The sequence below is a fragment of the Pyrus communis genome, chromosome 11, assembly GCF_963583255.1.
Source record: "Pyrus communis chromosome 11, drPyrComm1.1, whole genome shotgun sequence".
Lineage (NCBI taxonomy): Eukaryota > Viridiplantae > Streptophyta > Magnoliopsida > Rosales > Rosaceae > Pyrus > Pyrus communis.
Genome location: NC_084813.1, coordinates 4,266,128 through 4,289,401, shown reverse-complemented (window position 1 = coordinate 4,289,401; position 23,274 = coordinate 4,266,128). Strand labels below are relative to the sequence as shown.

The following is a 23,274-nucleotide window of genomic DNA, read 5'->3' as shown; positions in this document are numbered from 1 at the left end:
ATTTTTGAAAGTAAATTGTTTATTTTAGAATTCTAATTGAGGAGGGGTATTTTGGAGATAGTGAAAGCTTTACTGTTTTGACATGCTCCCTTTATATATTAGTATATTACGTATATGGTCCTTGCAATTTTCATAACTTTCCATTTTGATTCTTAAGATTTAAAATTAATACAAGTGGTCCTTGAGATTGTCCACCATCAATCATTTTGGTCATTCCGTGAATAATTATGTTAAATAAAGATTAAAATGACAAGCTACTTAGTACTACGGTCTGGTGATATTTCTCTTTACTTGTAAGTGAGAGGTCTTAGGTTTGATTGTCGCCAAAGGTGAATTTGAACCACATTATTGCTAGCCCAGTGTGAGGCTAAACTTACCCCTCCCTCTTAATGTGGATAATATCGTTTGTTAAAAAAAAAATTAAAATTATAAAACTACCCTCAATTTAATAAATAATATGCCAAAATGATTTGACAAAAATTGAGGGTATTTTTGTCATTTTATTTTTATTTAATGGAGATTTTCCACGGAATGACCAAAGTGATTGATGATGGACAAACTCATAGACCAATTCTATCAATTTCAAATCTCAGAAACCAAAATAAGGAATTATGCAAATCTTAAAGACCATTTTTGGTAAAAACCTAATGTTGAAGCGTTGATATTAAAGAAAACCCATTCCGGCAGATTCCCTGGTACCTTTCGGGCAGGGGTTCGAAACCAGTTGAGAGCACTTTGTGGCCAGAGGCAAGCCGAACCGCAAGAGAGATTAGACCCACCCTTCAGTGTGTTCGGACACTTCATGGTCTCCACCAAAACACCAAACATATTCTCTCAAACGCCAGTCCTTCGGAATCATTGGGCAAAACGCTTTATGCAAGAGCAACTCCAATAGCCAGCCTTCCGAACTACGAGTGAGAAATACACGAGAGTAGCTTGTTACTTGGTTCGTGTGGTGCAGTTCAAAAGAAGGATATGATAAAACCCAACACGATTCACTACCAACATTGTCCCAACTTAACTACATATTACTAAGTGTAGAGTTCCATACAAGACCTCGGTGATATTAAGAGTGAAATTCTCACATATAAGCTGTATATTATTTTGTTACATTTCCGACGTGAGACTTTATTCTCCAATAGAACTCGTTATTGCAAGTCTACAAGATCCTACAACAATTGTTTACTACATATACATTATACAACAATTGATGGAATTGGCAAGAATTTGCACCTAAAGAATTGCTTCCTACATATGCATTATACATTATACAACAAAACCAAACAAAGCAAAAGTGAAAAATTAAAAAATGTTGGCTCAGGTAACAACTGATGCAGAATCTGTTACATTTTGGAAATGGAAACTGATTGATTATATGCTGTTTCTCATCCTTCTTCCTTCGGAAAGTGCGCTCAACCTGAATATCGATTTAATGCCCAACCTGAAACGGAATGCAGAATAACAGATTTTACATCTTATTTCGAAAATGGTGGCAGGAAATAGATAGCGAAAAGCCAAAACAAGAGAACACGAGTGAATAAGTTTTGCTAAAGTCAGAAAACCGATGTATAATATTCGAGGAAAGACAATGAGTTGAACTGAAATATGATTCATCGAAATCAAATTTTAAACTGACATGTCTTCAATGTTGGATTTACTACAATTTCGCGTAACTGGTTATTGATGAAGCTCATGGGAAAATCCAAGCAATTATTAGTGTGCGAAGAATAAATCCAAAAAAGAAAACGTCAGAGAAAACAAAACTCGGAATATTTCTGCTAAATTGCTTGCATCAACGACTTTACCAAAATTAGTGAGTTGGGCGATGTCAGTTGATCCTATACATGATAAAGACAGACTGGAAGGATCAGGCTGGTGGCAGTGGACGCCGACAAGTTGGGCACTCCATCTTTATATCCATCCACCTTTGTAAACAACCCGAGTGAAAGCAATGATCACATGGTGTCACCTGCAAAGGAAATAGAACATTAAATCAAGCACCTAAGTTTGGGTACTTACATTACAATATAAAACATGCCATCGCGGTACCATGCGATCGTTTGAACGTTGTGTGAGATCAACTGCGGTCATGCAAATGACACAATCTGTGGTGCGATTCGTATTCTGATCAAGCCTTCTACAGTAGCTATATTTTTCAGGTAGAATCTGCAACCCATCAAACAGAAATGAGATATAAATATAATTACACTTCCACCAAAAAAAAAAAACGAAAAAAAAAAAAAAAAAAACCTTGTTATACTAGCTGCTCATAAACTACATTATTTTGATAACAAAGAAAGGAGCTCAAATTTTAACACAAAATTGGGGTGTGAAGCACGATATTGTTTACAGACCTTCAAGCTGGGAATTTAAAAAGCATTTAGTTACAATCTTTTTTATGTGATCATAATATTAGTATTCTATATGAAAAGACGTTAGTTACTGTGCGATTGAAAGAAGCAATTTGTATTATATTCCAATCGAATAAACATGCTCCTTTCTTGGGGGAAATTCCACAAGAAGTTACCCGTATAGTTAACATTCCTTCATAATACAGCAACGATGGCTGTCTTGATGCGAGGTTGTTTGTGCGTCAAAAGCGAAGTGTCAAGGAAAAGAATTCCCAGGAAGATATAAATGACCAGAGTTAGATCGAACCTGACGAGGAATGAACCACCGTGAGCCAAGATAGTGCTGAAGAAGAAGAATGGATGCTTGCAGTCCAATAAATACACCCAAACAAATACACCAACTCTTGTCAGGCTCAATGCGCATGAAGTTGTTAGGGCAACCAAATATGTATAATGGGATTGCAAGCCGCGTAACAGTCATGCCCAAGATGTAATGAGGATGCAAAGGTTTTCTTGAATCACGAATGACATTGGTGATTATTTGAGGTATCCAAAAGGAGTACATAAGGAGAAGAATAGGTCTCAGGAAGTTATGGAACTCATACATGAGCAGAATGCCTCCCAAAAGAATCCCATCTGCAAATAATTATACAGTTAGATAAAGCCTATAATTTGAAACAAAGACTCATAAGCTAGAATATTTTCAGTCAACAGTATAAACCTAAGAGGGAAATCAAAGTGCACACATCATAGGTTGCAAAAGAAAGAACATATTTCTTAATTATTGGATTTAATTTCCTGGTGTTATGGAATTAAGATTACTTTCCCATTTCTAGTAAATTTAGGATTCTTTTTCGTTTATTGTAGGAATAGGTTATTATAAATAGGTGCGTTGTAATTCAATGTTGGGAGAATCAAAATAATTGATTAAACAAACCTTCTCCATGCGTATCTTCTTTTCTAGAGTTCTGTTCTAATGATGTGCTTCTCAATTCTCCTTGACCTATCTATTTCGGTTTTTTAGATCCAAACCCTGATTTCTGGTTGCTTGTGCTACATCAATTGGTATCAAAGTCAATTAAGGATGAACAAGTACTAGAATTTAGGGTTTGGAAGGGATTCTAGAAGAACAAGAATTAGAGCTCAAGATAAGAGAATTTGGAGAATTTTAGAATTCAGAGACGGAAGAAACAGATAGGTCGAGGAGAGATCTAGAACAGAAGGGAAGATTAGGTTTTAGAAAACAGAGGCAAGAGACAACTCAGGGAGATGATTTCATTCATCAATCAAGTGTCTCAATATTAAATCACAAAACACCTGTTCATAATAATCTAATCGTACAATGAACATGAAGAATCCTAAATCTACTAGAATAGGAAAGTAATCTTAATTCCATAACAATTATGAAATTCAACAATGGAGGAAAATAAATAAAAATATTCCTAATATATTATTCTGTATCAGATACATTGGATTTAAGGGGCTGTTTGTAGGTCTACAAAGTCATCCCATTCATTGTCTACGTTGCTTAATTGTTTCTTTCCATTAAATTAATCAAGTTCTATTTTCAGAACAACTAATCAAGTTCTACCAAATTACATATTTCTTGAAACAACAAGAGAACTGGTGACAACCCTCCCCAAATTATCCTCCAGTCTTTTTTGGATGCAACTTTTCTACCTTATTGCACTGGGTAAAACAAATAACTTACCAAATGGGCTTTAAAATCAAAACTTGATGAATGGCATTCCACATGCAAACAAAGAAGCATATATTCCAAATTAGTACTTACAGAAACGGCTATATAGAACTGAAAGCTCACGCCTCATTGTCTCCCAACCTTCCCCGCTATTTGTAGGCCTCCTAGCTTTCCATATAGCAAGAAGATATCTCATCTCAAATATTGAGAAGACAACAAACTTGAAAAAAGCGGCAGTCGCAAAAGCATTAAACAAGGATTCTGTATGAACAAGAAACAAGGTTAAAATATATAGTTAATAAGGAGAAACAAGAGGTTAATGTCTAAAAATACTGTTAATAAGCAAAAACTAACATGTGATAAACAAATGAGGTAATTATAGAGGACATGGGCACAATAATATTAAGCATGTGAAGAACGATGCTCAAAAATAGGACATGAAATCTATAAACATAACAGACGATACACGTGTATCAGGCTGTAACAAACTCCATTTGGGGTCTTGAGAAAAAGATTTCTTATGTGGAAGCATGCACTTCGCAGTGACATTTTTGAAAAGCCCACCAGGTTTTATTTTCTTCAGAAATCTATGTTCCAAAAAGCTGCTAAAGTTAGTGAAAACAATATTCAAAGTAGTTGCAATCAGTTTCTTATCTTAAATAAGAGCATTTATCTCTATTTGCATCTTTACAACAACAACAAAGCCCTATCCCACTAAGTGGGGTCAGCTATATGATTCCTGGAATGCCATTGCGCTCAGTTTTGTGCCATGTCAAAAGACACAAGAGTTGCTCATTGTAATCTTAACCCCAATACTTCCTGATCACAATAATTTCAGCTTTTAAAGTGAATATACTTAATCACAACTGCTTCAGAGCAAGTGTCTTGCTAGTATACTAACACTCCTAAGATTGGAAACATTTACAACAAGCAGGTAGTGAATCTCAACCAAACTTACCAACAAGTATTCCTGCAGTCAAATGTAGAAGGCAGAGATAAGCATCCATGATAGCCTGTTGGCCAATCATTAGAATCGAAACTTTGGCAGCCCCCTGAAAAGTGCACTTGTAAATACAAACGGCACGTATTGTTAAAATCCCCCTTTTTTTTTTCTTTTTGTATGTTCAGACAAAAGTTCTTACTGAATGAGTGTTGCTATGTTCCATTTGCCGAATTAAGAGAAGAACTTGGAGAAAAGAGACCTGAGGAAATACGTTAAGGAATATGCTAACACAAATATGGCATAAAACATTGAAATTAACCTGAAATACAATGCTAAATAAAGGATACAAAGGTAACCATCAAAGTATAGTTCACTGCTTTGTTGTAGTACACCTCCACATTGACAGAAGTAGCATTTAATATCAAGGGAGAGAAGCAATCTCCATCATCATCCACTGAAGGACTCTCCATCAACGATTCTATATGGTATCGATCACGATCTCCATCTAATAAAGATTTGTAGATATTTGAATGAGTCTTGAACTTTAGAAACAAACAAACAAACAAATAATTATGTCCATTCACAACCTAGACCAAAAGGTTTTGACCTTCCACATGCACAAGCCCCTCCATTCATTAAGTTTATCCATTTATTCAGTAAAAACTAACAAAAATAGGCACAATTAAACACTAAAGATGCTATGAGCACGTTCAGTATTAAAGAAAATAAAAGATTATATGAAAGAAACGAAACATGACATGGGCAAGAATTACACGATGAAGATGGTACATTACATAAGCATTATGTCCACTTATGTGAAAATCATAGACTATCAATTAAAAGTGCTTCTGAATCGTATCTTATCAGGAAAACTGTTGGCAAGAAAAGTGAAACTAAGTTTAGAGATTCTGTCCAAAAAAAAAAGATTAGAGATTCTGTAGTTTCCAAGAAACGGGATGGTGGGGCAGCAATTAAAAGGGAAGAAAGAATCCATACGCTGAGAAAACTCAAATACCATTATGGGCGGATGAGACACGTGAAACTTGGCCCGCGATTTCTATATTACAGTGTTTCTCCATTTCATAGATTGGAGCTGCAGTATGAGCAAAATAAAATTATCATAACATGATAAAAGCAATATGAAAATAATTCATGGTGAAGTATGAGAAATTACAATGTTTTTTCCTCCATATCTTGTCTCTAGGAGATTCTTGGAAAACCTGGGAAGAGAAAACTCCAAGCTGTTGCAAAGGTAACATGTAACGTGTGAGTACTTGAAACCTCTGTAATTGCATTTCACTTTCTAAATTAATGACTATTACAAGCACTAACATCTTTCATATATTTTTGGCACTCCAGATTACAAAAATCAACATGACTAGCAGCACCGAGCAAACACCAAGGGATAATGCATACGATTACAGAAAGCGGAGTTATAAGGCTTCATAACAATGAATTGAACAAAAAATTACCATATGATACGGATTTGACAATAAATATTCTTCTGCTTGGCTTGACTCTCCCTCTTTTCCACTGCAAAATGATAAGAGCACATATTTTGTTTTCCTTAAAGAGATGGAGCACATATCCATAACAGAAGATATTAAATGCAAGCGGGTGTAAACAATTAATCAATGAAATAGACGAAAAGCCTTCAATAACTGAACCAGGAAAAATTACCTGTTAGCTACCATTCGAAGTTGTCTAAACGGCCATATAAATACACCCTCCACCCTGATTTGAACACCACCAACATTGTGTTCATTGTCAAACACATCATGGAAAATAATTACCCCCTATTGTCAGCCAAATGAAGAAGTAGACTGTTATTTTAAAAAGAACGATAATAACTTGAAAAGTTAACACTAAAACAATTGAAAGAAATAGTTCTATAGTTATGTAGGCCATGAGAAGATAGCATATTTGAGCCTTTTGGCTGCTCATTTAATATATGACAATTTAAAGATGATCAGAGCCCATCACAAGGATATCATACAAGTGCACATGCACCCGGATGTGATATGGAGAAACTGAAGCAGGTGCATCAGGAACTGTATACAAGATTCTAAATTTAACACTTGAGAGCTTCAAAATATCTATTAACTCATAATGCAATCTGAAGCAGGCCCTCAAGCTAACAAGAAAAGATAAAGTGCTAAATCATCAAGCCTCTAACGCTAGAGGGAAAATATTTAACTGCTAATCCATGAAGAACATATCTCACAAGAGGAATTTATCATGATATAAAGAATCCTGAGGCATTGCCACATTGGCCTGTCCTGGCGAAGGCCTCCTAGGTTTATGCCATTTGTGTGCATGGAAACCACCCATCTAACATCTATACATAACTAAATTAAGTCACATTAGACAAAACTCACCCTCCCACCACCTGTATGTATAGACATGCATATTCATTAACAAATATATATATATATATATATATTGGACGTGCCATTTGTCTTGATGATATCATGCATAATTGCGGTCCTCGTTCTCAATAAAACCCTCTCTTATATGTTATGAATTAAGGTATATATACAGATGCAGACCTTACTTTGATATGATAGTCAGTATAGGTTCCAACTGCTCACCTGCACGTAATGTACGCCAGTTATTTTTGTCGGCATGCTAACCAATTCAATGATGCTGTTGCCATGGGAATTCCTAAAATCCGGAAATCTGGAAGAGCTATTTGTTGAATCAGGAAACTTCCAAGTCCCTGCAACTCACATGTAAATATATTATGTCCAAGCAGGTCAAGAAATCATTTTACAGGCTTAGTTTTATCCATTAATGTTTACAGTAAGGTTCTTGAAAATCATGTGGACAATGCGGAAAACATTGATTCATGCCGGAGAAGACAGAAAGAAAGGATTCATACATTTCAAAAGATTCTGCCGTTAATTATTTAGATAATTCATAATCTTAGACTGTATCTAATGAGACTGTGTTGTATGGAATATGTCTTTGGGTTCCCTTTGGACGTCTGTATCTTCAGAATGTATGCATACAATCCAGAGGCTTATGCCAGTCATCATCCATTGGGATAGAGTTCGTTTTCAGGCTGTATTGTATGATTGGAATTCTACTGCTGTACGCTAGGTTTTGTTGGTCTGTTGACATCTCCTTTGTTTAGCTATGCAGTGATAGGAGCATTTTTATGCGACTTAATTGGCTTGTTCTCATGCATTTATGTTGTTTTTCCTTAGTTAGTTTAGTGTTTAAAGTCATTTTCGTGCAATTTCAGGTTTTAGTGTCAAAGTATGCAAAAAGAAGCAATTTGGAGCATTCTAGAGCATTTTTGGGCCAAGATTGGATAGTGCAAGCATGGAGGCATGAGGATGGACGAATTTGAAGGCTTGAATTCAGTTAGGGAGCTGCAAGGGGGCCTAAAAAACCTTATTTCTAGAAGGCTTTATCTAATCACACATGGTGCCTAATTTCTAGCTTGTCTCCTAGCCGTCCTAGCTTGTCTCCTAGCCGTCCTACCTTGTCTCCTAGCCGTCCTACCTTGTCACTAGCCATCCTAGCTTGTCACTAGCCGTCCTACCTTGTCTCCTAGCCGTCCTAGCTTGTCTCCTAGCCGTCCTAGCTTGTCACTAGCCGTCCTAGCTTGTCTCCTAGCCGTCCTAGCTTGTCACTAGCCGTCCTAGCTTGTCACTAGTCGTCCTAGCTTGTCTCCTAGCCGTCCTAGCTTGTCTCCTAGCCGTCCTACCTTGTCTCCTACCTTGTCCAAGCTACACACATATATCCTTTAAGTGTTTCAACTAAGTTCAAAAACCTTTCCTAGCCCTATAAATAAGGCTTTGCAGCAAGGAACTTGGGGGGATCACTCATTCACCCAATTTTCGTCCAATCATCTAGCCACACCACTCTATACATCCTAAAATCCTAAAAACACAATTCCAGCCAAACACTACACCTTGCCGTGCCTATCCTCCATCCAATTCCATAATCCCTGATCCTAAAACACATCCCAACCATCCCATCCACCTTTGTGCCGTAGCAAGGAGAAAGAAGGAAAGACTCTTGGATGCTCAAGCTTCGTCGTTGGTGCATTCTAGGTGTAATTCGTTTTATGATTTCAATGTTTAATTTATTTTCCTTTCATTTTGCTATGAACATGAGTGGCTAAACCCCTATTGGTTAGGGGTGATTTCGAAGCCATAACTATGTGTGCAAGTTGATTTGATAAATTCCAGTTATGAGTTCTTGAATCGTGAATGCAATTGGCTTAACTGTGAGAGTAATAACGTATTTGTGTTTGTTAATTAGGGGTCGACACTTAATTGGCTTGCATGAATATGATGCTAGAATATAAGTTTGTTTCACATAATTGTCACACACTTATATTCACAAGTAGTGAAGGTTGCTAGTCACAATCGCGTTAAGTTCAATTCCTAGCATAAGTGTCATGATGTCATAGTCACAAGTGCTTTGTCAATGCTTATAGTTTTCATTGAACGTAATGATCTTTGATTGTATCTTTATTATGATGTCATGTAAGGAACTTTTGAAGAATGCTTTGGGTTGTCGTATGATGTCATCCAATTCAATAACACAAGGAAAACTTGAGAATTAACTAGTGATGTCATGGTTAATTTGGGGCATTGTCATTCATAATTCTATGAAGGAATAACTGGAAATCGAGTCATTTGCATACTTGTCATGTGTGGAGAAGGAACCCCTAACTAGTCCATCATCCATTAAAAACCCCAAAAACGTTTCAAAATCAGTTTTACTTTGCAATCTGTTTTCTCAACTTTAATTTCGTCCAAATCAAATCCCCCTTTACTTTGAAGTCTCAATTTAGTTAGAAATTGTTTTGGTTCATGTTTTTAAGTGTTTTGAGTCAAGTTTTCAACCAATTTCGTCCAAATTAGTGTAGGTGCTCAAAACTGCCCAGAAAGTGGTTTTTAGGCAGTTTTGAGTCTTCTAGTTGCTGTTTTTTTTAACTTTGGTTTTTCATTCTTTGAGTCCAAATTAGTGTTTTTAACTTTGTTTTGGAGTTCTTAGGTCAGTTTTCAAGAGTTTAGCAATCCCTCCTAATCCCCGGTTTTGAACGATCCCTACTTACATACTTTGCTACAATTGTCAGAAGAGGGAAAAATTTGTGTGCTTAATATATTTCGCATCAAATTTTTGGCGCCGTTGCCGGGGATTAGCAACTTTGCTAAATCCCTTGGATTGTTTTTGTTTCATTTATTTCACTTTGTTTCTGATTTTGTTTTAGTTTCTGACCTATTTTTGTTTCTTGTTTTTTAGGTACTAGTGCATGACGCGGAGTTCTCAAACTGTGCATGCACATATCTTAGACTTTAACGACGATTTTGAACGTGATTTGAGAAGAAAGAGGAGGCATCCCGAACGTAGTGAACCTAGTTCAAGTTCAGAGGCCGAATCTGAGTTTGAAGAAGTGGAAGAAGAAGTTATGGCAGCAGACAATCGGACCATTAAAGAGCTTTCGGCCTCAGGGTTGGCCAATGCCGCACCATTATGCATTCAATACCCCGCGGCTGCCCAAGGCAAGACCGATGAATTCGAGTTGAAGTCAAGCCTGTTGCACCACATTCCTAAATACCATGGGCTTTCCATGGAAGATCCAAACAAGCATCTTAAAGAGTTTGAAGTAGTTTGTTCAAGCATGACTCCCGTCAATGTTGACGGAAGTATTTTGAAGATGAAAGCTTTTCCGTTCTCTTTAATGGATAAAGCTAAGGATTGGTTATACGAGTTGGCTCCTGGCACTGTCACTTCATGGGAGAGTATGAAAAGAGCGTTTTTGGAGAAGTTTTTCCCAACTTCTCGCATCATTCTTCTTCGTAAAAAAATAAGTGGAATTCAACAAGATGAAGGTGAGTCTTTTCCTGCATACTATGAACGTTTTAAATCACTTGTTGCTTCTTGTCCACAGCATCAGATGAAGGAGGAGCTACTTTTGCAATACTTCTACGAGGGCCTCCTACCATTAGAACGTCAAATGCTCGATGCCTCGGCAGGTGGAGCATTAGTGGACAAAACACCTATGGCTGCCAAGACCTTGATTTCTAATCGAGCGTTGAACGATCAACAATACGAAGGAGTAGGCCAAAGAGGACCCCCACGGCAACATGTTCATGAGGTAAGTTCTACTTCCGACATTAATTCACAATTGGCTAATCTTACTTCTATTGTGTCTCAGTTGGCCGAGGGCATGAAGATGCAAGGACCAATTGTATGTGGCGTATGTTCTATGCATGGACATGCCTCTGAAAAATGTCCACAGTTGATTGAAAATGGTGGATGGGAAAGCGCCAATGCAATTGGGTTTCAAGGCCAAAACCAACCAAGGAACGATCCTTATTCCAACACATATAATCCCGGTTGGAGAGACCACCCAAATTTCAAATGGAGGGAGCCCCAACAATCTCAAAACCAAGGAGGCTTTAGGCAACAACCCCCTGGGTTCTTTCCCAAAACCTACGGCCCACCCCAAAATCAAGCCCAATCCGGCCCAAGTGCCTCAGGTACGTCTCTTGACAATGATGCACTTCTTAAGATACTAACTAAGTTGTCTAATGGGCAGGACGATCAAGCTAAGGCTATGCAAAACCAAGACAAAAGGGTGGATCAATTGGAGAAACAAATGGGGCAAATTGCCGAGTTTATGGGGCAGTTTCGTGAACAAGGAAAGCTCCCTAGTTCCACCGTTCCAAATCCAAAGGGAAGCTTCGAAAGTGCAAAAGCCATAACCTTGAGAAGTGAAAAAGAGATTGGGGCAGATCCTACACCATCACAATCAGGTCCCAAAGGTGATGAAAACTTGCAAATTGAAGAGGAAGAATCAAGCAAACCCACGACAAAGGTGGGAGAGTCTTTGCCGCAAGTTCCTAGTGCCCCAAAACTGTCTAATTCGGCCAAAAAGGGTAAAAATGTGTCAAATTCGGTTTCTACTAATGCTTTTCCTTCGAATGCTCCTTTTCCTAGTAGGTTTATGCAAACAAGGAAGGAAGAAGCTGAAAAGGACATCCTTGAGACATTTAGGAAAGTTCAAGTGAACATACCCTTGTTGGATGCAATCAAGCAAGTCCCTAGATACGCCAAGTTTTTGAAGGAGTTGTGCACCACTAGGAAGAGGATGTCGACCAAGGAAGTGGTAAAAGTAGGTGAGAATGTGTCCGCCATCTTGCAACGCAAACTACCTCCCAAATGCAAAGATCCGGGTAGTTTCACCATTCCTTGTGTCATAGGTAACACTAGATTTGAATCTGCCATGCTTGACTTAGGTGCCTCTATAAATGTTATGCCATATTCCATATATGTCTCTATGAACCTAGGAGCATTGAAAAAGGATGGTGTTATCATACAATTGGCCGATAGATCTAATGCCTATCCAAAGGGAGTTTTGGAAGATGTTTTGGTGCAGGTTAATCATTTGATCTTTCCGGCGGATTTCTATGTCCTTGAGATGGATGAATCGGATCATGCACCCTCGCTGCCCATTCTACTTGGAAGGCCATTCATGAAAACGGCCCGGACTAAGATTGACGTGTTTAATGGAACTTTGTCCATGGAATTTGATGGGGAAGTTGTTAATTTCAATCTTTCTGATTCTATTAAGTATCCTAGTGAAGATCATTCATGTTTCTCTATTGATACTGTTGACTCTTTGGCGCAGGGATACCTTGAAGATTTGAATGATGATATGCTTGAAAAAGTCATTACAAGTGGTGTAGAAGTCAAAACCAAGGGAGCAACATCCATGCAACCCCACGGCACAAATACACTATCCTATGCCGTGCCTCCTAGTGAGGATTTTCTTGAAGTAGTTGCTGCCCTTGAGTCATCACCAATACATGATGGTAAGTTTCCTAACAAAGAGTCCATTCCCATTTCGACTAACAAGTTGCTTCCATCCATAATTCAGGCACCTATCCTTGAACTCAAACCTTTGCCAAGCCATTTGAAGTACATTTTCTTGGGAAAAAATGAGACACTGCCTGCCATCATATCATCATCCCTCACGGCACAAGAGGAGGAAAAACTCATGCATGTGTTGAAGGAGTACAAATCTGCCCTAGGATGGACATTGGCCGATATCAAAGGTATAAGCCCCACAACTTGTATGCATCACATATTTCTTGAGGAGGGGACCAAACCAACTAGAGAGGCTCAACGCCGTCTTAACCCTCCAATGATGGAAGTTGTGAAAAAGGAGATAATCAAACTTCTTGATTGTGGAGTCATTTATCCTATCTCCGATAGTCGTTGGGTTTCACCTATCCAATGTGTGCCTAAGAAATCCGGAGTGACGGTTGTGGAAAATGCCGAGAATGAGCTTGTACCCATGAGAATCCAAACCGGTTGGCGTGTATGCATCGATTATAGGAAGATAAATGCCACCACAAGGAAGGACCACTTCCCATTGCCGTTCCTAGATCAAATGTTGGAAAGGTTAGCGGGTCATTCTTTTTATTGCTTTCTTGATGGATATTCAGGTTATAATCAAATTGTCATTGCCCCGGATGATCAAGAAAAGACCACTTTTACTTGTCCCTTTGGAACATTTGCATATCGACGCATGCCATTTGGTTTGTGCAATGCCCCTGCCACGTTTCAAAGGTGTATGGTAAGCATATTTTCTGATTATGTTGAAAGGATTATTGAGATATTCATGGATGACTTTAGTGTTTTTGGTGATTCTTTTGATAAATGCTTGGATAATCTCACTTTAATCTTGAAACGTTGTGTTGAAACAAACCTTGTTTTAAATTGGGAAAAATGCCATTTTATGGTTAAACAAGGTATTGTTTTGGGTCATATAATCTCTGAGAAAGGAATTGAAGTTGATAAGTCTAAAGTAGATCTTGTACGCTACTTACCCTCTCCTACTTCGGTTAGAGAGGTTCGTTCTTTTCTTGGTCATGCAGGATTCTATAGACGATTTATCAAGGACTTTTCCAAGATTGCACAACCCCTATGCCGCCTCCTCCAAAAAGATGTGTCTTTTGAGTTCAACGAGGCATGCGAGAAGTCATTCAAGCATCTCAAAGAGCTCCTAACCACGGCACCCATCATAACTCCCCCGGATTGGTCCATTCCATTTGAATTGATGTGTGATGCCTCGGATTATGCACTTGGGGCTGTTTTGGGTCAAAGGAAAAATAAACAGTCACATGTTATTTATTATGCTTCCCGCACTTTAAATGATGCTCAATTGAATTATTCTACAACCGAAAAAGAACTCTTGGCGGTTGTATTTGCTTTAGATAAGTTTAGATCATATCTTATTGCAACTAAAGTAATTGTTTTCACTGACCATGCAGCCTTGAAGTATCTTTTCACCAAAAAGGAGGCCAAACCAAGGCTCATTCGTTGGATGCTCCTACTTCAAGAGTTCGATATTGAAATTAGGGACAAGAAAGGTTGTGAAAACGTGGTGGCTGACCACTTGAGTAGATTGGTGCGTGAAGAAGAATCCCTCCCCATTTCTGAGACGTTTCCGGATGAACAACTTCTGTCCATTGAGGTAAGTACCCCTTGGTATGCCGATTTGGTCAATTTCCTAGTGACTAAGCAAGTTCCTAACACCCTAAGCAAGGTTCAACGTGATAAATTGATACATGATGCAAGATTTTATGTCTGGGATGATCCATATCTATGGAAATATTGCCCAGATCAGATTATTAGAAGATGTGTGCCAACTTCTGATTTTAACTCAATTCTAGCATTTTGTCATTCTTATGCATGTGGAGGCCATTTTGGTACCCAAAGGACAGCTCGTAAAGTGTTAGAATCTGGTTTTTATTGGCCTACATTGTTCAAAGATGCTAGAATGTTTTGCTTAACATGTGATAGATGTCAAAGAACAGGTTCTATTGGTGCAAAAGACCAAATGCCGCAAACACCCATCTTCAATGTTGAAATCTTTGATGTTTGGGGTATTGATTTCATGGGTCCTTTTCCTTCTTCATTTGGTTTCACTTATATTTTGCTTGCGGTTGATTATGTTTCTAAATGGGTAGAAGCAAAAGCTACCCGTACTAACGATTCTATAGTGGTTTCAGATTTCATCAAGACTAACATTTTCTCTAGATTTGGGATGCCGCGGGTATTTATAAGTGATGGAGGTTCACATTTCTGCAATAGGACCATTGAGGCACTCTTCAAGAAGTACAATGTCAAGCATAAGGTTTCAACACCTTATCACCCACAAACAAGTGGCCAAGCCGAAGTATCAAATAGAGAGGTCAAGCAAATCTTGGAGAAGACCGTGGGGCCTAACCGGAAGGATTGGAGCATGCGTTTAGACGATGCACTATGGGCATATCGCACTGCCTACAAAACACCCCTAGGGATGTCTCCATTTCGGCTAGTTTATGGAAAACCTTGTCACTTACCCGTGGAGCTAGAGCATAAGGCACATTGGGCCATCAAAACGTTCAATTTGGACTTAGATGCTGCTGGAATGCATCGGAAGCTCCAATTGAATGAGCTTGAGGAACTAAGGAATGAAGCCTACGAGAATGCCCGCATTTACAAGGAAAAGACGAAGGCGTTTCATGACAAGATGATTAGGGGCAAAACCTTCACAATTGGGCAGAAAGTTTTACTTTTTAATTCTCGTCTACGTTTATTTCCCGGAAAGTTACGTTCTAAATGGATTGGACCTTTTGTTGTTACTAATGTTTTTCCACATGGTGCAGTTCAAGTCCAAAGCTTAAGGAATGGGGTGGAATTCAAGGTCAACGGACATAGATTGAAGCCATACTATGAGAATGTCGTGGGGCAGGTTGTGGAAGAGATCTCACTCCATGCCGTGGGCACCAATGGTGCCTGAACATGTTCTTCGTCCGGCTGCAAGACGTTAAAGAAAGCGCTACTTGGGAGGCAACCCATGCCATTCAACAAAGGAAGACCTAGAAAGCACTCCAATTCCAGATTTGCGTTCCTAAACCCTTATCTTTGTTGATTCTTTCTAATCTGCCTATTTAGTTGTTTTACTTGCTGTTTGTGTGTTTCTTTGTGTGATTTTATGCTTAAAACATTGAGGACAATGTTTGATTTTAAGTGTGGGGGGGTAACTAAGTGTTTTTCATGCAAATTCGTGGGATTTTATCACCCATTATTTCAAAACTTGTTCCTTACTGTTTTTAAGTGTTTTTAAGCAGTTTTGGTGTGTTTTAGTATGTTTTGAATAAAAATCCGAAAATCAAAGAAAAATTTGAAAAATTTGTTTTAAAAAACCCAAAAAAGAGTTGTTTTTTGTGTGTTTGTTTGTGTCTTAGGGTACCTTCCAACACAATGATGAGGATTTGGTTTTTAAATACATGGCTGTTAAAGAGAGTGATTAACATGGATGAAAGTTTGATTTACTCTATATTTATGCTTGGTTGTGGTTATAACTTATGAATTCACATGCAATCATAAAAGAAAAAAATCAGTTTTTGTAACATGCTTGAAGGAAGGAACTCAAATTAACGCTACAACCTTGTGAGACTTGAACCTAAACGTTTATTTGGAGAGTTAAAATCTGTGCATTCTTTGTTTTCTAAAATCGTTGCATGATCTCATTATTCTTTGCTTGGTTGCTACTTAGAAGGCGTTTCATCATTTAGTTCCAAACACTAGAAGTCATGCCCATTTCATTCAAAGCATGGTATTGATTAGCATAACACATATTCAAGATGAAGTTGTGTAGTGACCACCACTTTAACCAAAAAGCCGTGTGCCCTACTCCATTATATGTTTAGGTGTTAACCCCATTGAGCCTTGTTTAGCCTTTTCTTTGTTAACCCACATTACCTTCACCTAGCCTAGATTAGGACTATCCATACCCTCGTTCTTAAAGTATAGTAAGCATGATTCAAATGGAATTCCTTTATGGCAGAAACCAAGTGTGGGGGAAGTAGAAAGAAAAGAAAAGAAAAATTCGTAAAAAAAAAAAAAAAAAAAAAAAAAAGTATGAAAAGAGTTGAACAACATGAGAAAAAGAGTTCCAAGGTGTTGTTTGTTGAAGAAAGGGTCCAAAAAGTTGAATTCGGCCCTAAGAAGTTGTTTAAAGTCTTCCCCTTGTGTTTTTAAGTTAATTTCTGCAAACTAAGTGAATTCTAAGTCTTAATTTCATTACTTTGCTTACTAATGCTTGAAGTAACGTTTGTTTTCCCTATCTTTTCTTTGTTAACCAATACCCCAAGCCCCGTTGCAACCCTTAAACTTCTATCTTGAGTGTTATGTGTTTCAATTTGTTGAGTTTGAATTTGGTATGAGCATATGGTGTCACTGGTTCTCGCATCTAAGTAGTAGCATTCCATTCATGAGATCATATCTAAACATGCCTATTAACTCCGGAAATTGCATTCTTTGTGATACGTATATGTGAGCATTCGTTTTTATATCTACATCAATTCTCTCACATATAACTAGTATAGGGTGTGTAGTTAGAAAATCTGAGTGAAAATAGAGTGCAAATCTATTAAGGATAGAAGGAATTCTCTAAGGCATGTTACTACATTCAAAACATTGTTTTAATTGGTTAATTGTGAACTAGTAAGTAGTGACTATGATTAAGCATGTGCTTAAGTGTTAAATTGACTCAAATCTGTGGGAATGATAATCTTTAACATGTCATGTGCATTGGAAATCCCTGAGGCAAACGTTGGAAGGTTTAGATTATGTTTGTTTGTTTTGTCTTGTTTTATTTCTTTGTTTTGCTCGAGGACTAGCAAAAGCTAAGTGTGGGGGAATTTGATAGGAGCATTTTTATGCGACTTAATTGGCTTGTTCTCATGCATTTATGTTGTTTTTCCTTAGTTAGTTTAGTGTTTAAAGTCATTTTCGTGCAATTTCAGGTTTTAGTGTCAAAGTATGCAAAAAGAAGCAATTTGGAGCATTCTAGAGCATTTTTGGGCCAAGATTGGATAGTGCAAGCATGGAGGCATGAGGATGGACGAATTTGAAGGCTTGAATTCAGTTAGGGAGCTGCAAGGGGGCCTAAAAAACCTTATTTCTAGAAGGCTTTATCTAATCACACATGGTGCCTAATTTCTAGCTTGTCTCCTAGCCGTCCTAGCTTGTCTCCTAGCCGTCCTACCTTGTCTCCTAGCCGTCCTACCTTGTCACTAGCCATCCTAGCTTGTCACTAGCCGTCCTACCTTGTCTCCTAGCCGTCCTAGCTTGTCTCCTAGCCGTCCTAGCTTGTCACTAGCCGTCCTAGCTTGTCTCCTAGCCGTCCTAGCTTGTCACTAGCCGTCCTAGCTTGTCACTAGCCGTCCTAGCTTGTCTCCTAGCCGTCCTAGCTTGTCTCCTAGCCGTCCTACCTTGTCTCCTACCTTGTCCAAGCTACACACATATATCCTTTAAGTGTTTCAACTAAGTTCAAAAACCTTTCCTAGCCCTATAAATAAGGCTTTGCAGCAAGGAACTTGGGGGGATCACTCATTCACCCAATTTTCGTCCAATCATCTAGCCACACCACTCTATACATCCTAAAATCCTAAAAACACAATTCCAGCCAAACACTACACCTTGCCGTGCCTATCCTCCATCCAATTCCATAATCCCTGATCCTAAAACACATCCCAACCATCCCATCCACCTTTGTGCCGTAGCAAGGAGAAAGAAGGAAAGACTCTTGGATGCTCAAGCTTCGTCGTTGGTGCATTCTAGGTGTAATTCGTTTTATGATTTCAATGTTTAATTTATTTTCCTTTCATTTTGCTATGAACATGAGTGGCTAAACCCCTATTGGTTAGGGGTGATTTCGAAGCCATAACTATGTGTGCAAGTTGATTTGATAAATTCCAGTTATGAGTTCTTGAATCGTGAATGCAATTGGCTTAACTGTGAGAGTAATAACGTATTTGTGTTTGTTAATTAGGGGTCGACACTTAATTGGCTTGCATGAATATGATGCTAGAATATAAGTTTGTTTCACATAATTGTCACACACTTATATTCACAAGTAGTGAAGGTTGCTAGTCACAATCGCGTTAAGTTCAATTCCTAGCATAAGTGTCATGATGTCATAGTCACAAGTGCTTTGTCAATGCTTATAGTTTTCATTGAACGTAATGATCTTTGATTGTATCTTTATTATGATGTCATGTAAGGAACTTTTGAAGAATGCTTTGGGTTGTCGTATGATGTCATCCAATTCAATAACACAAGGAAAACTTGAGAATTAACTAGTGATGTCATGGTTAATTTGGGGCATTGTCATTCATAATTCTATGAAGGAATAACTGGAAATCGAGTCATTTGCATACTTGTCATGTGTGGAGAAGGAACCCCTAACTAGTCCATCATCCATTAAAAACCCCAAAAACGTTTCAAAATCAGTTTTACTTTGCAATCTGTTTTCTCAACTTTAATTTCGTCCAAATCAAATCCCCCTTTACTTTGAAGTCTCAATTTAGTTAGAAATTGTTTTGGTTCATGTTTTTAAGTGTTTTGAGTCAAGTTTTCAACCAATTTCGTCCAAATTAGTGTAGGTGCTCAAAACTGCCCAGAAAGTGGTTTTTAGGCAGTTTTGAGTCTTCTAGTTGCTGTTTTTTTTAACTTTGGTTTTTCATTCTTTGAGTCCAAATTAGTGTTTTTAACTTTGTTTTGGAGTTCTTAGGTCAGTTTTCAAGAGTTTAGCAATCCCTCCTAATCCCCGGTTTTGAACGATCCCTACTTACATACTTTGCTACAATTGTCAGAAGAGGGAAAAATTTGTGTGCTTAATATATTTCGCATCATGCAGTCTTTGTTGGTTTGTTTAGCTAGTAAGCCTAGTATATTCTACATAGATTAGCAGTCTTTGTTGGTTTGTTTAGCTAGTCAGCCTAGTTTTGTTGGCTTGTTTAGCTAGTCAGCCTAGTTTATTATTCGACATATATTTGTGGGAAAACATTTTCCCTGTATTGTCCTGTTCTTGTTTAATGAATTATGTTTCTTGAATTAAGAAAAATAGCATTGTTAAGATAAAGAATATATATTTTGCAACTTCTGCTTCTAACCCAATTACTTCAGCAATAAGCTTCATGATACAAAATTCTAATGAGAACAATAAGAATATCTTATGATCCAGTTAGCAATGAACAAACTTTGAACAAGTAATAGCGGCAATAACTAATATTATTCAAAAGTATGAGAAGTTACAAACCTCTGTAAGTTCCTGTTATATTCCATGTAGAAAATGGTCCCAAATCAATTTCATCTTTTTTTACAAATAGCCACTGCAAAAAGAAAATTGAGGAATTTAAAAGGTTGGTTTGTTCAATTTCATACCATTCCAAAACAAATTTTGGTCATAAACCTACTTTCTCATAAAAAGTATATGGATATGTCAAACAAATTATATCAATGCCATGTAATTGAAAAAATTACTGATTAACAGCAAGCGACGTTTTACTTTTATTTGGGGAGGGGAATGGCGAGAGTCAAACTCTTGCCGTGTTGCGGGGATAAGTGTTCTTTTATCTAAGTTATAAGCCGCCACATACAGATGCATTTAATGCAGCCCATAAAATGGGCACAACCTAGGAAGTAACAAGCAGACAGAAATATTGCAGGACATGTAAGACATTGCTCATATAGTCTAAGTGATCATATCAACATTCCAAGTGAAACACCACTATTGCGGTTCTCTAACTAAACTAACTCGGAACTAAGAATAACGAAGGGCTGCAGAACTCAGTATCTACAACTAAATTAACTACGGACCATGACTTTTTGAAGCAGCTGGGTTCATAACAAAGGTTCACAACATGAATGTTTAAGTTTTCTAGCAAGTATAACACCAATATTGAGCTCTCCATTATCCTATCTCTAGAAACATGAACTTTGATTTTACATTTATCATCGCATCTACATCCTTCCCATGAGTTAATATAGCTAGTAAATATTATATAATTATTTACATACACACAAACACAAATAGCACTTGGCAGATCAAATTCACATTTCCAACTGAAATTCACAACCTTTACCCTAAAAACGTCATAAAATTCAATCACAAACAACCAAATGCAACAAAACTAAGCATAGAAAGAAAAAAAACCCAAAATTTCGACTACCAACCTCATCGCCCCATGATCGAGCTCGTTCCCGCAAGGGTCGAAGACCGGCCACCGGCGGCAAAAGCACAAAAGCAACCCAAACCCAGAATACAACCCAGTACAGCTTGCTCCGCCGAGACCACAAACACCCCAAATTCCTCACGACCCCCGAACCAAACCCCATAAATCCCATCCCTGAAATTCAACTCCGAATTTCCACCGCCACCGCCAAGCCTCTGTGTTGGGAAAGAAATCGAAAAAACGAAGAGAAAAACAGGAAACCCATTGGAGTATACAGCTTAAGAGAGGGGGGTTTTGCTTCAATTGGAGTCAAGGATTGGAGGAAGTTACCAGCCGATCAAATGGAGAAAGTGAAAGCACAACGACTAATTGACTTCTTAATTATTCTTAAGCAACAACGAGGAAAACTAATAACAAAGGAATATCAAATTAGAATAAGTATTCAATTTGAATATCTATTAAATAATATTAATAATAATTATTGTGGGTTGGAGGTTAAGAGGGTTGGTTCGAGAGCTTAAGAGGAAGACGAAGGCGTGGAAATGGTGGTTGACATGTCCACTGGTTTTTGTATTCTGGTCTTTGGTAAATGCAGGTCAGAGTGGGCGAGGCTTGTTCGGGGCAAGGTAGGTGTACGCGCCTCAACAAAGAGAAGTTTTTTATTTTTCATTGACTGAAACATGGTATATTAATTGTTTTTATATATGTGAAATTTTGTTTTTTAAATTATTAATTTTTTAACATATATATTTTATTATTTGTATAATGATATGTGAATGTATCTTTCTGTATTCCGGTTGTATTGAAAAATCTATTTTCAACGAACATGGAACTCACTGCCCAAGTCAATGCGGCCTGGATAAAATTGATGGACGGGTGAAATTGATAAAATTAAAAACTTATGTGTTATAATATGGAAAATTAAAATTTCAAGAATTATTTTGTAAATGATTTCCAAATTTTAGAGTGTAAAACGGAATTAATACTAAATTTTTCATGTCAACTCATTATTTTACTAAATAAACATTAAATAGATTTCTAAGACCATCTCCAGGTCTTGAGTTAATTTTTAACTTAAAAAATTTAGATTTTAAGTGAGAAATAGTTTTTCCATTTCAACCCTTTTGGGTAAAATTTTAGCCCGAGATTATTAAAAAATAAATTTAGGATAATTTTTTTCTTAAAATGAACAAACGATATTATCCACATTAAAGGGAAGGGAATTGACTTAAACTCACAATGGACTAGCAATAATGTGGTTCAAATTCGTCTTTGGTGAAAATCGAACCTAAGAATATTTAGATTCTGAACATTTAACCTAAAAATATTTAGATTCTGATAAATATTGAAAAATCACTAGACCGACACCATGAAACTCATGGAACTCTATGAAAGAAATTTTTTTAATTATTTTAGTCGTTGTATTTAAATTTGGACCCTTAGATTTGATCATATTAGATCTTAGCAATTGGATTTAATGAATTTATAAATATAAATTAAAAAAATTACACATATATGTAGGGTTGGAAAAAGTTCCCGAAATCCCGAACCAAACCAAAAAAGTCCAAAACCAAAATTTTCAAAATTTTCGAGATGATATACCGAATCAACCCAAAATTTCGGCACAGGAATCGGTATGGTCTCTTCAATGTTTTAGTAATCCCATACCGAACTAAAAATAAATTATATATATTATTATACATTTGAATTGTTGCTAACTACTAGTAGCAATATAGTTGGTGTGGTCTACAGGTAGTAACTATAGCCATTTGCTCCATTTGTTCAACAATGTCGTCCAACTCTGGGACTTCAAAATTTTAACTTTGCCATTTGGTTTACAGAGAGTAACCATAGCCCTTTTATCGCCACATCTGCCAGTACAAACCTCCCACACACACTCACCTTGCACTACTGCTTCTCAACCAAATGTGTTTATTTCTTCAACACGAAATCAAAAAATTGTATTGTTAGTTTTCAAACATATTAGGTTTATAACTTATTTTTTTTGCTTTTGGGTTTGTTACTTATTTTATTTTGGTTGCATGTTAATTTGACTTTGTATGAATGATTGTTATTTCAATTTGTATGAAATTTGAGAATATCGAAAATATTTCGGGAATCCCGAAAATTAGGAATATCGAAATTTCGGTTTGGAATTGGTCTTCAAATTTCCATCCCGAAAACTTTCGGTTTAGGATTTGTGTCATGCCCTGACCCGCGAATAAAGACTATTCACGA

At 37.3% G+C, this 23,274-nt stretch overlaps 1 protein-coding gene across 1 annotated transcript; it reads right to left on the bottom strand.

Annotated features, from left to right (window-relative positions):
• Window positions 1-1,295: 1,295 nt before the first annotated feature.
• Window positions 1,296-21,665, bottom strand: LOC137708503 (transmembrane E3 ubiquitin-protein ligase FLY2-like). The gene is made up of 15 exons (XM_068447594.1): window positions 21,038-21,665; window positions 20,121-20,193; window positions 7,585-7,712; window positions 6,674-6,789; window positions 6,466-6,526; window positions 6,168-6,234; window positions 6,009-6,086; window positions 5,341-5,498; window positions 5,193-5,252; window positions 5,009-5,102; window positions 4,144-4,311; window positions 2,659-2,987; window positions 2,050-2,166; window positions 1,806-1,969; window positions 1,296-1,441 (listed from the first exon to the last, which is right to left on the bottom strand). Exons 1-14 carry the CDS (start codon window positions 21,206-21,208, stop codon window positions 1,868-1,870), a joined length of 1,722 nt encoding a protein of 573 aa, XP_068303695.1. The 5' UTR covers window positions 21,209-21,665; the 3' UTR covers window positions 1,296-1,441; window positions 1,806-1,867.
• Window positions 21,666-23,274: the final 1,609 nt, after the last annotated feature.